The sequence below is a fragment of the Podarcis gaigeae genome (genome assembly GCF_964106915.1).
Source record: "Podarcis gaigeae genome assembly, chromosome: 3".
Taxonomy (NCBI): Eukaryota; Metazoa; Chordata; class Lepidosauria; order Squamata; family Lacertidae; genus Podarcis; species Podarcis gaigeae.
Window position 1 is genome coordinate 116,236,346 of NC_139680.1, and position 15,079 is coordinate 116,251,424.

The following is a 15,079-nucleotide window of genomic DNA, read 5'->3' on the forward strand; positions in this document are numbered from 1 at the left end:
CCGGGGCGATTTAAAAGCCCCCGGGAAGGCAGGCAGGGGGGACAAAGACTTTTGCCCCCCGCTGGCCTTCAGAAGAGGTCCAGGACCTGCCTTCCCGGGGGCTTTTAAATCGCCCCGGGACAGTGGAGAATTCATCCGCTGTCCCGGGGCGATTTTAAAATGCTGGGGGACGACAGCGAAGCCTTCGCTGCCGCCTGCCAGCATTTTAAGATCGCCCCGGGACAGCGGAGAAGTCTCCGCTGTCCCGGGAAGGCAGATGGGGGGAAGCAAAGACTTTTGCCTCCCCCCCCCCCCCCGCCGGCCTTCAGAAGAGGTCGGGGGACAGACTGTCCCCGGACCTGGTCTGAAGGCGGTTTCCATAGGAATGCATTGATTGATTTCCAATGCATTCCTATGGGAAACCGTGCTTCACAAGACGAAAAACTCGCAAGACGAAAAAACTTGCGGAACGAATTAATTTCGTCTTGCGAGGCACCACTGTACAATGAGCTGAGATCTCTGGCTAGTCAATAGCCCAAGACTGTTGACTGCAGTATGCAAAACCACCCCCAGGCAAGATAGCATTAGTCAAAAAGATGCATGCCCGTAATTACTTATAGCATTGATATGCTCTTTTTAAAAGAGTGATGTGCAGCTTTCTTGTTCATTCGTATTTGGCAGTTTATCAGTCATGCAACTTAAATTTGCTTCCATTCTTTCCCCCCACCCCTTAGGGTTCCAGTTTCCAAAATGTGGCGGTCCGTGGTATCTCTGTGTCTCCTGGTGGTCCTGACGGGCGCTCGCAATGTCCCCATCTTCCCCCCTCTCTCTCACGACATGGTCAACTACATCAATAAGTTGAACACTACCTGGCAGGTAAGTACCAACTTTTGGCTGGCCAGTTGGGATGGCGGGTGACACTGGCAGGAGAAGGAAGTGTTATACCTGACGGAGCATCTCCACCCCCATCATTCTGCCTGGACGCTGAGGTCCAGCGCCGAGGGCCTTCTGGCGGTTCCCTCACTGCGAGAAGCAAAGCTACAGGGAACCAGGCAGAGGGCCTTCTCGGTAGTGGCATCCGCCATGTGGAACGCCCTCCCATCAGATGTCAAAGAGATAAACTACTACCTGACATTTAGAAGACATCTGAAGGCAAGTTTTTAATGTGTGACATTTTAATGTATTTTTAATCTTTGTTGGAAGCCGCCCAGAGCGGCTGGGGAAACCCAGCCAGATGGGTAGGGTACAAATAAATTATTATTATTATTATTATTTATTATCATCATCATCTGCCCACTGGGATGACAGCAAGGCAGATGTCCCATTCCTGACCTTTTTTTAAAAAAAAAAACCTCTCAACATGCTGCAGATCAAGTGGAAAATGGCAGGCTTGCTTTCCTCCAAGGTGAAGGGCGTCTGACTTAGCTAAGCCTGGCAGGACAGCTTACTCTATGGCTTTAACCCCTTCCAAGCTTTAATGAAGTGGAGTTTGGATTTGATGGTCCCGCCTTTCACTCCCTTTAAGGAGTCTCAAAGCGGCTAACATTCTCCTTTCCCTTCCTCCCCCACAACAAACACTCTGTGAGGTGAGTGGGGCTGAGAGACTTCAAAGAAGTGTGACTGGCCCAAGGTCACCCAGCAGTTGCATGTGGAGGAGCGGAGACGTGAACCCGGTTCCCCAGATTACGAGACTACCACTCTTAACCACTACGCCACACTGGCTCTCAGTAGAGTTGAACATTTTGGTTATGAGGCTGGTTATCCTACAGTTTCTTCTGAGGTTCCCAGTTCAGGTCACCTGCCCTTCTGCCAAGTTCTCAGCTGTGAATTCAACATAGGGGTGGAGAGGGGAGTGATAGCCTCATCACAAGGCTATTCTGCAGGATACTCCTGCACAATAACTATTGGAGAGTGTATAGTGCTAGCTTGGTTCTCAAACTTAATCCGTTCCAGAAGTCCATTCCAAAACCAAGGCGCGCTTTCCCATAGAAAGTAATGCAAACTGGATTAATCCGTTCCAGACTTTAAAAAACAACCTCTAAAACAAGAATTTGACATGAATTGTACTATCTAACGAGACCATTGACCCACAAAATGACAATGTACTGTACTGTAAAAAAACAACAACAGTATTGTAGATGATAAAAATGAAAATGTATTTTTTTTTCTTACCTGCATTGTCTAAAGTGGCTTTGCACCTTTTATCCATTTCCACAGTCACACAATCAATAAATCAGTAGCTGAACTGGGTTTCACACAGTCACAAAAAACAAGAAAAGCCACAAAAATAAATAGCAAAAACAGATAGACCTCAGTGTAGTGCTCAGTATGGAAGCCTGGCACTCAAAATTCAAAGTGTAACACTCAAATCGCAGCATGTTCAGCTTCCAAAAAAAGTTCACAAACCAGAACACTTACATCTGGGTTTGTATCGTTTGGGTTCCAAGTTGCTCGACATCTAAGCCATTTGAGAACCAAGGTATCACTGTACAATCACGCTTCTGTCTTTTCTTAAAGGCTGGGCACAACTTCCACAATGTGGACCTGAGCTATGTGAAAAAGCTGTGTGGCACATTCCTGCATGGCCCCAAACTACCAGAAAGGTGAGTTTTCTGTTCCTTAACTCTGGACTTCTCCATTCAATTTCCAGACACAGGTCTAGCCTGCTTTTTAATAAGGACGATGCTTCAGATATTAAGTGGAACAAAATATGGATTCCATACTGTCAAAATGTGAAATTGATTTAATTAAATGCCGTAATATCCCTTTGGGGTTGCTATTCCTGACCCCTCCCATCACCTTCTTAAATCATTGCCAGAGGGACTTGGTCACGCTTTGCATGCAAAAGATTCCAGGTTCAACCCCTGCCATCCCATAGTTGGTGCTTTGTCTCAGAACCCTGCAGAGCTGCTGGGTAGATGGACCAATGGTTTAACTTGGTGTGTTGGGGAAATCTTGAGGTTCAATACCCTGGAACCACTGACAGAGCTTTGCTATTGTCTGAAACTCACTGGCGCTGCAACGCCTAAATAAACGTGTTGTTTGACTGACAATTGAAGTCTGGATCTTATTTGCTGTCCAGGCTGAACCCACAAAATATTGGGTATTGAATCCCAATATTCCTCCAACAGGTCTATGGTGGTTTCCTATATTCCTAACCTTTCGGGTGGGGAACAGGCTGTGAGTTTTCTGGGCTTTTTGGATTACTGGGTACTTGGCGTGGGTGAGACTTTCAAGACACATTTATATCGGTGGCAGCTGATAATCTAATGGGAAACTGTTTGCTGACCTATGAAACAGCAGTTTATCTCAGCAACTTCATGTTTTTAACTTAGTGAGTTCTGGGAAACAGTCTTATTACCAGTATGGGTGGGTTTTTTTTTTTTACTTTTTAGTAACATAATTTTAATACCACTCTTACTTGATAGAAAACATCTACGCAGTGTGCAAATCTTAAAATAATCATTTTAGTGACAGGAAACATGCAAGTTCACATTTTTATTGAAATATAAATAACATTGGAAAATTGCAATGTTATTCTGAAAAGTTTTAAAGAAACAATAAAAACACACAAACTAACCTAAAGAGAGAGAGAGAAAGTGAGAAAGTATGTTTCCGAGCACAATTCAGAGTGTTGGTGCTGACCTTTAAAGCCCTAAACGGCCTTGGTCCTGTATACCTGAAGAAGCGTCTCCACCCCCATTGTTCTACTGAGATCCAGCGCCGAGGGCCTTCTGGCGGTTCCCTCACTGCGAGAAGCCAAGTTACAAGGAACCGGGCAGAGGGCCTTCTCGGTAGTGGCACCCGCCCTGTGGAACGCCCTCCCACCAGATGTCAAAGAGAAAAACAACTACCAGACTTTTAGAAGACATCTGAAGGCAGCCCTGTTTAGGGAAGCTTTTAATGTTTGATGTATTACAGTATTTTAATATTTTTTGGAAGCCACCCAGAGTGGCTGGGGAATCCCAGCCAGATGGGCGGGGTATAAATTATTATTATTATTATTATTATTATTATTATTATTATTATTAAATACAAAGTCCTCTATAACAGGTAAATCTTAATTTGTCCCACACAGAGAAAGGTTGACCCTCCCAGCTTTTGTCTCCTTCCCACCCTGGGAGAGCTTCCCTTCCCTGCCTCTCACAAAAGTGTCCTGCATCAACTAGCTAATTAAAACTAATTTTATTCTGTGAACCATCCTGTGATCTTGTGAATGAAGGACGGGTATATGAATTTAATAAATAATAATAACCTACCATTGCCTTCAATTAAAAAACAACAACACAAACTGCCGATAATAAAAATTAGGTGTTTCTTTTATATATATATAATTTTCTATTAGTTTTTTAACATATCATTTTCAACAGTAATTAAACATACTTCTACATCTTACTCAATTTTTTTGACTTCCATCAATCCTGTGTGAAAATTTTCCCATCTAGTCTCTTAGTATGCATTTCTTATTTTCCCTATTACGTTTCAAACTCATAACCAACGATTACAGTTGCTCTTCAAATAATTCAAATACTTCTTCCAATCTTCTGTAAATCTCTGGTGTTTCAGAATGCATAATAAAATCGCAAGCCGGCGTAAGCTTGCTGAAATGAAGGAGGGTTTTAGCAGGTGCTGAAAGCAATACAGAGAATGGGCCTGTTTAATGTTAATGGGATGAGAGTTTAAAATTAGTTCTTGAATGAAATCTGGATATCTCTCTCTCTCTCTCTCTCTCTCTCTCTCTCTCTCTCTCTCTCTCACACACACACACACACACACACACACACACTTTCATTTATTCATGAGGACTAGTATCCCTGTTCTAAAAGCAGATTCCATATGCAAAGGGCATTGTTTATCGTATTCTCTCCCCCCCGCTTTTTATTTATACTTTCCGCATTTACAATTTCCCCCCTCAAGTACAAAACCAATACATTAATCGCCAGCTTCCCTTTCCCCTGCTTCCATGGTTCATTCTAGTTCCCCCATTGCTGCTGCACTTTCCAATTGTCCCCTATTCCCCTATTTTCAAGAGGGCATTGTTTAAATTCTTGGTTGGACTTGGTGTGGGGCACCATCCTGTTTCATGTCTTGATCTGGAAAAAGAAGCGTGTTATGTACTGAAGTTCTCACCCTGGGTCAGCAGGGGGATACTGTAGATAGTTATGCAAATAAGGGATCGAAAGTGACATTCAGTGATTGGATAGTTTTAGAAAATTGTTACAGTTACGTTGTCCAATCAGTTACAGTTACAGTTATCCAATCACGTTCAGTGATTGGATAGTTTTAGAAAATTGTTGCAGTTACGTTGTACTGGAGTTCTGTATAAGCAGGCTGACTGAACCCTTCAGTTCAGTTCTCTTCTGGCCTGTGAATAAACAAGAGCTGTTTGAAGAATCGTTGTGTCGTCTGATATGTTCAACCACAACTTAACAGAAGGAATGCCCAGAACGTTAATCTGTCGCTCCTCTTTCCTCACTCCCAATTTTGAAATGCACATAGGATTGGATTCTCCAACGACTTGGTCCTGCCTGAAAGCTTTGACTCACGGGAGCAGTGGCCAAAGTGTCCGACCATCGGTGAGATCAGAGACCAGGGCTCTTGTGGTTCCTGCTGGGTAAGACAAGAGTTTCAAAGCCTCTCCTTTGCCAGGGTATGAATTGAGGGGCTCCACATCTGCTATTGTCTTTCTTTCTTTCTTTCTTTCATTCATTCTTCCTTCCTTCTTTCTTTTTTGGGCCATGTTTTACCTCCAATTTTGAAGGCAGCAACACTTCTGAATACAGTGGTACCTCTGGATGCGAACGGGATCCGTTCCGGAGCCCCGTTCGCATCCTGAATAGAACGTAAGACGCGCGTGGGTGGGTCGCGTTTCATCGCTTCCGCGCATGCGCGTGACGTCATTTTGACCATCAGCGCATGCGCGAGTGGCGAAACCCGAAAGTAATGCGCTTCATTACTTCCGGGTTGCCGCAGAGCGCAACCCAAAAATACTTATCCTGAGGCATATTTATCCTGTACAGTGGTACCTCGGGTTAAGTACTTAATTCGTTCCGGTGGTCCGTTCTTAACCTGAAACTGTTCTTAACCTGAAGCACCACTTTAGCTTATGGGGCCTCCTGCTACTGCTGTGCTGCTGGAGCACGATTTCTGTTCTTAACCTGAAGCACTATTTCTGGGTTAGCGGAGTTTATAACCTGGAGCGTATGTAACCTGAAGCGTATGTAATCCGAGGTACCACTGTACCAGTTTCTGAAAACTGTTTTTACGTTCTGTTAAAATGCTTTGTAAAAGCAAATTTCATAGCAATGAATGGATATAGTTTGAGACAAAGGTTTGCGCATGAATCGGTGGGGAAGCATGGAAGAGGGCTGGTCTTGTGTGTGGCGCAATATGATCACTGCTGTTGTACTATTTATATTTTTTTTATTTTGGGGGGAAATCCTTTTAATACAATTACTTGGTGTGCATACAGCCCAGGCAAAGCTGAAATTACTTTTATAAAGTTCCACAGAGAGGTAAGTGGTGCTTTTTAAAAAGTGCTCAGTTATGCTGGGAATGTATCCAACCTATGGAAGCAGCATATACAGTGGTACTTTGTTCTCAAACTTAATCCGTTCCGGAATTCCATAGAAAGTACTGTAATGCAAAACGGATTAATCCATTCCAGGCTTTTAAAAAAACAACAACCTAAAACAGCAATTATGGCTTTTACTAGCTAATGAGGCCATTGATTCATAAAATGAAAGCAATGATGATAATAATAATAATAATAATAATAATAATAATAATAATAATAATTTTTTTATTTATACCCCGCCCTCCCCAGCCAAGGCCGGGCTCAGAGCGGCTTACAAGCAATAATAAAAACAAGATGAATGATTACAACTTAAAAACAAAAATAAAATACAACATTAAAATAATGGAACATTAAAATATTAAAATGTAGCCTCATCGCAGGAGAAGGAAAAGAAAGAAAGAGGAGGGAAAAAAGAGAGAGAGGGAGGGAATCAAATTGGCTCCAAGCCAAAGGCCAGGCGGAACAACTCTGTCTTACAGGCCCTGCGGAAAGAAATCAGATCCTGCAGGGCCCTGGTCTCATGAGGCAGAGAGTTCCACCAGGCCGGAGCCAGTGCTGAAAAGGCCCTGGCTCTGGTTGAAGCCAATCTGATCAATGTACTGTACCTTAAAATTAATGAGAGAGTATTGTGGATGATAAAAACCAAAAAAAAAATAAAATTCCCCCTTACCTGCACTGATGATAGTCATTGTTTGGATGGGGGCTTTTATCAATTTCCGCAGTCACACAATCAATAAATCAGTAGCTGAACTGGGTTCCACACAGTCACAAAAACAAATTAACCGAAAAAGCCACAATAACGCAAAATAAATAGCAAAAGCAAAAGCGCCAATCTTAATCCGTTCCAGAAGTCTGTCTGGCTTCCGAAATGTTTGAAAACCAAGGCACGGCTTCTGATTGGTGCAGGTGCCCTGAAAACAATAGCCGACAGCCGCTTTGGACGTTTGGCTTCCAAAAAATGTTAAAAACCCGAACACTTACTTCCAGGTTTCTGGCGTTTGAGAACCAAAGTATGTGCATATGCAAATTTAAATCAAGTCTCTGCCCCGAGGAATAGGAAGGGGGAAAGGCAAGCTAATGGTAATGGAGGACGGATGCAATTGTACTCGTTTGATTATAGTTTGGCTTTGCAGGTGAGGCCTAAGGGGTTATTCTTCAAGAGTTGGCTTGGCCACTCCTTACTCTCTCTCTCAATTGCATTCTCTGCAGGCTTTTGGTGCCGTAGAGGCCATTTCTGACCGGGTTTGTATCCACACCAACACCAAAGTGAATGTAGAGATCTCTGCAGAAGACCTACTCTCTTGCTGCGGCTTTGAATGTGGAATGGGGTAAGTTCTTTTACCGTGTCTTCACCTTTCAGAACAGCCACCCCCCAGCTCCCTCTGTATCCCTACTTTCCAGAATAGCAACCCAAGCCCTTTCTCTGTTTGAGAAGTTGCCCCGTTCAGGAATATAATTGTACCTTGGTTTTTGAACAGCTTCGTTCTTGGAACGTTTTGGCTGCCCAACGCCGCAAACCTGGAAGTCAGTGTTCCGGTTTGCGAACTAGAAGCCGAACGTCCTCTGCAGCTTCCGATTGGCTGCAGGAGATTCCTTCAGCCAATCAGAAGCTGCACTTTGGTTTTTGAAGTCAAACGGACTCCTGGAACGGATTCCATTTGACTTCCAATGTACGGCTGTAGACGTTCCCAACATTAGCTCATAGTACCTCTGATCCACAAGGGATGTGGGTGGCGCTGTGGGTTAAACCACTGAGCCTAGGACTTGCCTATCAGTAGGTTTGCGGTTCGAATCCCCACGACAGAGTGAGCTCCCGTTGCTCGGTCCCTGTTCCTGCCAACCTAGCATTTCGAAAGCACGTCAAAGTGCAAGTAGATAAATAGGTACCACTCCAGCAGGAAGGTAAACGGCATTTCCGTGTGCTGCTCTGGTTCGCCAGAAGCGGCTTAGTCATGCTGGCCACATGACCCGGAAGCTGTACACCAGCTCCCTCGGCCAGTAAAGTGAGATGACCGCCGCAATCCCAGAGTCTTCCATGACTGGACCTAATGGTCAGGGGTCCCTTTACCTTTACTTATCTCTGATCTACTGTACGTCAAATAATTTAAGTATGGGGAAATGGATAATTAACTTTAAGTGTCTCTGGGCATGGGATGTCAGAATACACCTCTGGGGGCCCACACAGCCCCCAGGATGAGACAAACCTCTCCTGGTGTCCTCCTGGTGTTGCGCAGCTCCGGGACATCCACAAATCATCAGTCCCGGGGCGTTCCAGCGACACATAGCAGATGCCTATGTGCACACACACTCAGCAGATATTAGCAGAAACGAAGTGAAGAATGGTGTGCTCATTCTAAGTCAGCCAACTTTTTCAGCCGCGGGCCGGTCCACTGTCCCTCAGACCTTGTGGGGGGCCGGACGATATTTTGAGGGAAAAATACGAACAGATTCCTATGCCCCACAAATAACCCAGAGATGCATTTTAAATAAAAGGACACATCTACTCATGTAAAAACACACTGATTCCTGGACCATCCGTGGACCGGATTTTGAAGGCGATTGGTCCGGATCCGGCCCCAGGGCCTTAATTTCCCTACCCATGTTCTAAGCCAGCCTTTCTCAACCTGTGGGTCCCCAGATGTTGTTGAACTACAACTCCCATCACCCCTAGCTAGCATGGCCAGAGCTCAGGGATAATGGGCGTTGTAGTCCAACAACATCTGGGGACCCACAGGATGAGAACTGCTGGTTTTTATTAAGCAGTATATACAGGACAAAGTGACCATGGCATACTCTCTTCAGCTCCAAGAGAGAACAGAAAGTAAAAAAGTACAAAAACACAACAGAGTGGAAGAGATACGGCTAGCTTCCGTTCTCAGGCTTCCCAAGCCTAGAAAGTAATCGCAGACATGTGATATAACAGTCACACATCAGCAACGGAGGAGTGAAACGCTAACATGGGACAGGAAATGGTGTGCAATCAATGCAAAAGACCTGGTCCTGCAGTCCTTTGAAAGGATGTTGGCTAACAGATTGAGGTTGAATCCTGACAAGACAGAAGTACTGTTTTTGGGGGACGGGGGGGGGTGCGGGTGTAGGGGATTCCCTGGTCCTGAATGGGGTAACTGTGTGCAGGTTAACTCTGTGTCCAGGGCATTTGTCTACCAGCTCCATCTGGTAGCAGGATGAGACCCTACCTGCCCGCAGACTGTCTCACCAGAGTGGTGCATGCTCTGGTTATCTCCCGCTTGGACTACTGCAATGCGCTCTATGTGGGGCTACCTTTGAAGGTGACTCAGAAACTGCAACTAATCCAGAATGCGGCACCTAGACTGGTAACTGGGAGTGGCCGCCGGGACCACATAACACCAGTCCTGAGAGATCTGCTTTGGCTCCCAGTACGTTTCCGAGCACAATTCATAAGTGTTGGTGCTGACCTTGAAAGCAGTAAACGGCCTCAGTCCTGTATACCTGAAGGTGCGTCTTCACCCCCATCGTTCAGCCCGGACACTGAGATACAGCGCCGAGGGCCTTCTGGCGGTTCCCTCATTGCGAGACGTGAGGTTAGAGGGAACCAGACAGAGGGCCTTCTCGGTAGTGGCACCCGCCCTGTGGAACGCCCTCCCTTCAGATGTGAAGGAAATAAGCAGCTATCCTATCTTTAAAAGACATCTGAAGGCAGCCCTGTTCAGGGAAGTTTTTAATATTTAATGCTGTATTGTTTTTAAAATTTGATTGGGAGCCGCCCAGAGAGGCTGGGGAAGCTCAGCCAGATGGGCGGGATATAAATAATAAATTATTATTATTATTATTATTATTATTATTATTATTATTATTATTATTATTATTGGCCCACCTACGTTGGTTTGCTCTGCAAATCTTTTTGCAGACCTCCGGTTAAAACCACCCCTGCCTTTGTTTCCCCCACGGATCTTCGCGATAGCATTGCATAAATCATTGCTTCCTTGCAGGTGTAACGGAGGCTATCCTTCAGCTGCCTGGAAATATTGGACGGAAAAGGGCCTGGTGTCTGGCGGCCTTTACGACTCCCACGTGGGTGAGTTTCTCTCCCATAGCAAAACAGAAACTGCATCAGCCCTCCACCCCACCTAGTGGTTTTATCTTTGTCCTACACCCATGTGGGCACACACACGCACACACAAATGCCCACTTGTGAATCAGAGGCATGCTGCCTCCATCCACTGGAAGCAGTAAACTGGGTTTAATGCTGCCAGGGAGTTTACAGTGGACCAGGAGTTCAGTTTGCAGTAGATGGTTGGCTTAGGATTCCCTGTGTTGGGGGGGTGTTTGAGAGTTTTGTATGTGGAACAAAATTTAAAAATTCCTTCCAGTAGTAGCATCTTAGAGACCAACTAAGTTTGTTGTTGGTATGAGCTTTCGTGTGCACGCACACTTCTTCAGATATGTGGAAGAGATTGTGAAGGATGTTTTTGGAAGATTATGCTTATTGACTTATTTATTTCTGAAAAGTTAAACATGGCTTGCTTGTAATAAAAACAACTGCAACTCAAAGCTGTTGACAAAGAGAATGGGATTATATTGTGTCATCGGTAGAAAGAATCCTTTAAGAAACTTTCAGAAGATAAAAGTCAGCAATAAACTAGAAGCAGATTATAAAACAGAGCATCTGCCCCCTTGTGGCTTTCTGCCCAGCTGCTAAAACATTCCTGTTCAGCATAGATTTTGGAGACATCCGTGGCTTTTAAGTTCCTGTATACAGCCTTGTGTGAAAACTGTTCCACTGGTATAAGAGTGATTTAAATGTATGGGATGGAAATGGCCATGGTTTCATTTCCCTTTTAATATGCAATTGGCTACTTTAAAAATAAATAAATCAGGAAGGCATGCCTTAAAGCAAATAGTTCTGTTCTGCCGTTTCCTGCAAAAAAGAAAGTCACATTGGGGCCTGAATTGTGGAGCAGGAACAAAATTATGCAGATGTACATGTTTTATTTTTGACTGGAAGACATGTTGGTGTCCCAGCCGCAGGGTCTCTGGCCCTATGACCCCCCTGGATGGAATTTGACTTTTGTATTTTTGCTCCTCTCCCAACAGGCTGCAGGCCATACTCTATCCCTCCTTGTGAGCACCACACCAACGGAACCCGACCCCCCTGCACCGGGGAAGGGGGCGAAACCCCAGAGTGCACGAAAAAATGCGAAGACGGCTATTCTCCATCCTACAAAGAAGACAAGCACTACGGTAACAGCATTGCTTCTTGGCAAAGGCCAGCAATAACAATGCAGTTCTTTGTCCCCAGGTTTGAAATAGAAAAGACACAGCACAGAAGGAAAAAGGGATGGGGAGGGTAGAGGAAGGAACACCAAGGTCGGGCACCACTAGTTTGTGGTTAACAAGAGGTCTTGTATTGACCTGGCGGAATAGAACAAATGAAAGGAAGAGCAAATTAAAAGTGCTTGTGTTCCAGCAGAGGCAACAAACCAGCCCTGCTTCCCTTTGTCTCCCTTTGGCACAGCCTGATGGAATCTTAAAAGGCTGTTTGCATTGTAAAGCAATGACTGCAAGCTTTAAAGGGCTGCAATTTAATTTTGTGTCTTGTTTTATAATCCAGTACAGACACCGAGGGCAGCCTGTTTGAAATATCAGTCCTAGAAAAGCAATCTGATTAATGTGGACAGGTTTTTAATTATGACAGAGCCTGCAGTCTTAGGTAAAGGTAAAGGTACCCCTGCCCGTACGGGCCAGTCTTGCCAGACTCTGGGGTTGTGCGCCCATCTCACTTAAGAGGCCAGGGGCCAGCGCTGTCCGGAGACACTTCCGGGTCACGTGGCCAGCGTGACATTGCTGCTCTGGCGAGCCAGAGCCGCACACGGAAACGCCGTTTACCTTCCCGCTGGTAAGCGGTCCCCATTTATCTACTTGCACCCGGAGGTGCTTTCGAACTGCTAGGTTGGCAGGCGCTGGGACCGAGCAGCGGGAGCGCACCCCGCCGCAGGGATTCGAACCGCCGACCTTTCGATCGGCAAGTCCTAGGCGCTGAGGCTTTAACCCACAGCGCCACCTACGTCCCTGCAGTCTTAGGACTTGACATTTAATTTAGTGCTTAAGGTATGTCACCTTTGGGAATTCAATTCTGCCGTAAATGTAAAGGGACCCCTGATCCAGTCGCGGACGACTCTGGGGTTGCGGTGGTCATCTCGTTTTATTAGCCGAGGGAGCCGGCATACAGCTTCCAGGTCATGTGGCCTGCATGACTAAGCCGCTTCTGGCCAGAGCAGCGCACGGAAACGCCGTTTACCTTCCCGCCTGAGCGGTACCTATTTATCTACTTGCACTTTGACGTGCTTTCCAACTGCTAGGTTGGCAGGAGCAGGGACCAAGCAACGGGAGCTCATCCCGTCGCGGGGATTCGGACCGCCGACCTTCCGATTGGCACGCCCTAGGCTCTGTGGTTTAGACCACAGCGCCACCCACATCTGCCATGGTGAGCAGCTATTCCTAAAGGTAGTTCATAGACCAGGAGTCTGACTTCATCATCCCTGGCATCATTGGCTACACTGGTTAGGACCGACAAACAGGGGAGGTTATAGTCTTGGCATCCTGTCCTGTTCTTCAAAGTGTGTTTGTAGGTCCCTATGATTTAAACAAGGCCTGAGGATGCCTCCTCAGGAAATCACAGCTACTGTGACTCGAATCCCAACTGGGCACCTCGGGTCAAGCAAAGGGAAGGTGGGAACTCTTCAAATCTGATTTTGATTTTTAAAAAATGCTTTGAATTCTTGCTGATTTGGAGGTTGCCTCCTCTTCTCTCCGCAGGTGTGACTTCCTACGGTGTGCCCCCCAATGAGGATATGATAAAGGCTGAAATTTACAAGAACGGGCCGGTGGAAGGAGCTTTCGTCGTTTATGCAGACTTCCTCATGTACAAGTCGGGTAAGGCTATTGGGTTTTTAAAAATTATTTCTGAATAAATTGCCTGGCGCTTTAACTCCTACCGCAGGGATAGGCGCTAGATGTGGCCCATCGGACCTCTTTGCCTGGCCCCTGGGAGTCTGTTCGGGCCACACCTCTTCCCTAGAAGAAAAGGTGAAGGAGTAAACTCTCCACAAATATGGAGTGGAGTCCTTAAGTTAGTTGGATGGTGCCTTGCACACCTCCTTCTGGAAACTCCTGGAACCAAACCATAGCTGTCAACCTTCCCTTTTTTTGCGGGAAATTCCCTTATTCCAGCGCCATTTCCCGCCAATTCCTGCTGTTATCCTGGATTGTTAGAAATCCCATAGACTGTCCCCAGGACAGGTGAGGCTGCTGATCCCTTATTTTTGAGGCTGCTTATCCCTTATTTACAAACCTGAAAGTTGACAGCTATGAACCAAACTGGTGCCAGATGTATTTCTTTGCTTTCCTTTGTACCATATCAGCGAGGCCAAGTGGGTGGGTCTTGTTATCTGGGTAGCCCAGGACCTCCATACACACTGCCCAGCTTGCACCCAGGGTGCTGCTAACACAGCAATTTGACTTTACCCTTGGAGGCGCGATCCATTGTCTTTTGAGACGGACAGATGCCAACATCAACAACATCTCTGGAGTTGCTCCATCCCACGTCCCTTGCTCATTTTGGTTTTTAGATGTAGTTACAGTCTATGCTGGTCCCATGGGTTACCCGAGAGGCAAGGTCCAAGTCCGGTCCGTGGTCAAAGGTGCAACATGGAGGCAGTCCGTAGTAGCTGAAGCTGGGTGCAGGGCAGGGAGTCGGGTGAAGTCAGGAACAGGCTTGCAAGCAGGGAGCCAGGGCGGGTCAGGAACTCAGGCTGGAAAGCAGGACAGGGTTCAGGCAGGAACTAGCAACCAACAATGTTGCTCCCGCAACTTGGGACTGGGGCTGGCCAGCTTTTATCTGCCCCAAGGCATAGGGCAACCCCGATCCTCTGGTGACTCGCCTCTCCTGGCCTGGAGGCGAGCACTCCTCCTGCAGGAACTTAGTTCCCTCCGCCTCTCTGCCCTGAGCCTCTGCAGCTCAGGAGAGGCTGGAGGGTTACCAGACCCAGAGGCAGCCTCAGCTTCCTCTGACAGGGCTGAGAGTGGAGCACCTGCAGGCAATGGGTCCTCCATCACCTCAGGGGCCAGAGCAGACTCAGCTGGTGCCTGCACCTGAGGATCCAGCACAGGTTGAGGACCCTTCAGGCTCAGGCCCCAGCCCCGGCTCAGCTGGCTCTGGAGGCGGGGAATCCCGTGCAGGCTGGGATCCCTCAGGTTCAGCATCCGAGTCCAAATCCCAGGCCATCACACAGTCACTTTCTTCCATTATTGCAGGCGTATACCAGCATGTCTCCGGAGAGCAAGTTGGCGGCCATGCGATCCGAATCCTCGGCTGGGGCGTTGACAACGGCACTCCCTACTGGCTGGCTGCAAACTCCTGGAACACCGACTGGGGTGAAAATGGTAGGTGGCCTTACGGGGCCCTGGCTTGTTCAGGTGATAACATGCTGAGTGGCTGGGCTGAGTCTTTGCAGGAGAAAAAGCGTCTTTCATTTCTTTGTA

The 15,079-nt window shown here is 46.6% G+C and overlaps 1 protein-coding gene across 1 annotated transcript in view; it reads left to right on the top strand.

Moving 5' to 3' along the window:
• CTSB (cathepsin B) overlaps positions 1-15,079 on the top strand; it is a 31,574-nt gene that overhangs the window by 14,429 nt on the left and 2,066 nt on the right. The window contains exons 2-9 of the mRNA XM_083733857.1: positions 714-855; positions 2,497-2,582; positions 5,479-5,593; positions 7,766-7,884; positions 10,528-10,613; positions 11,633-11,779; positions 13,355-13,471; positions 14,852-14,980. Coding sequence (XP_083589983.1) covers positions 730-855; positions 2,497-2,582; positions 5,479-5,593; positions 7,766-7,884; positions 10,528-10,613; positions 11,633-11,779; positions 13,355-13,471; positions 14,852-14,980 — 925 coding nt within the window. The 5' untranslated portion in view covers positions 714-729. The remainder of the gene's footprint in view (positions 1-713; positions 856-2,496; positions 2,583-5,478; positions 5,594-7,765; positions 7,885-10,527; positions 10,614-11,632; positions 11,780-13,354; positions 13,472-14,851; positions 14,981-15,079) is intronic.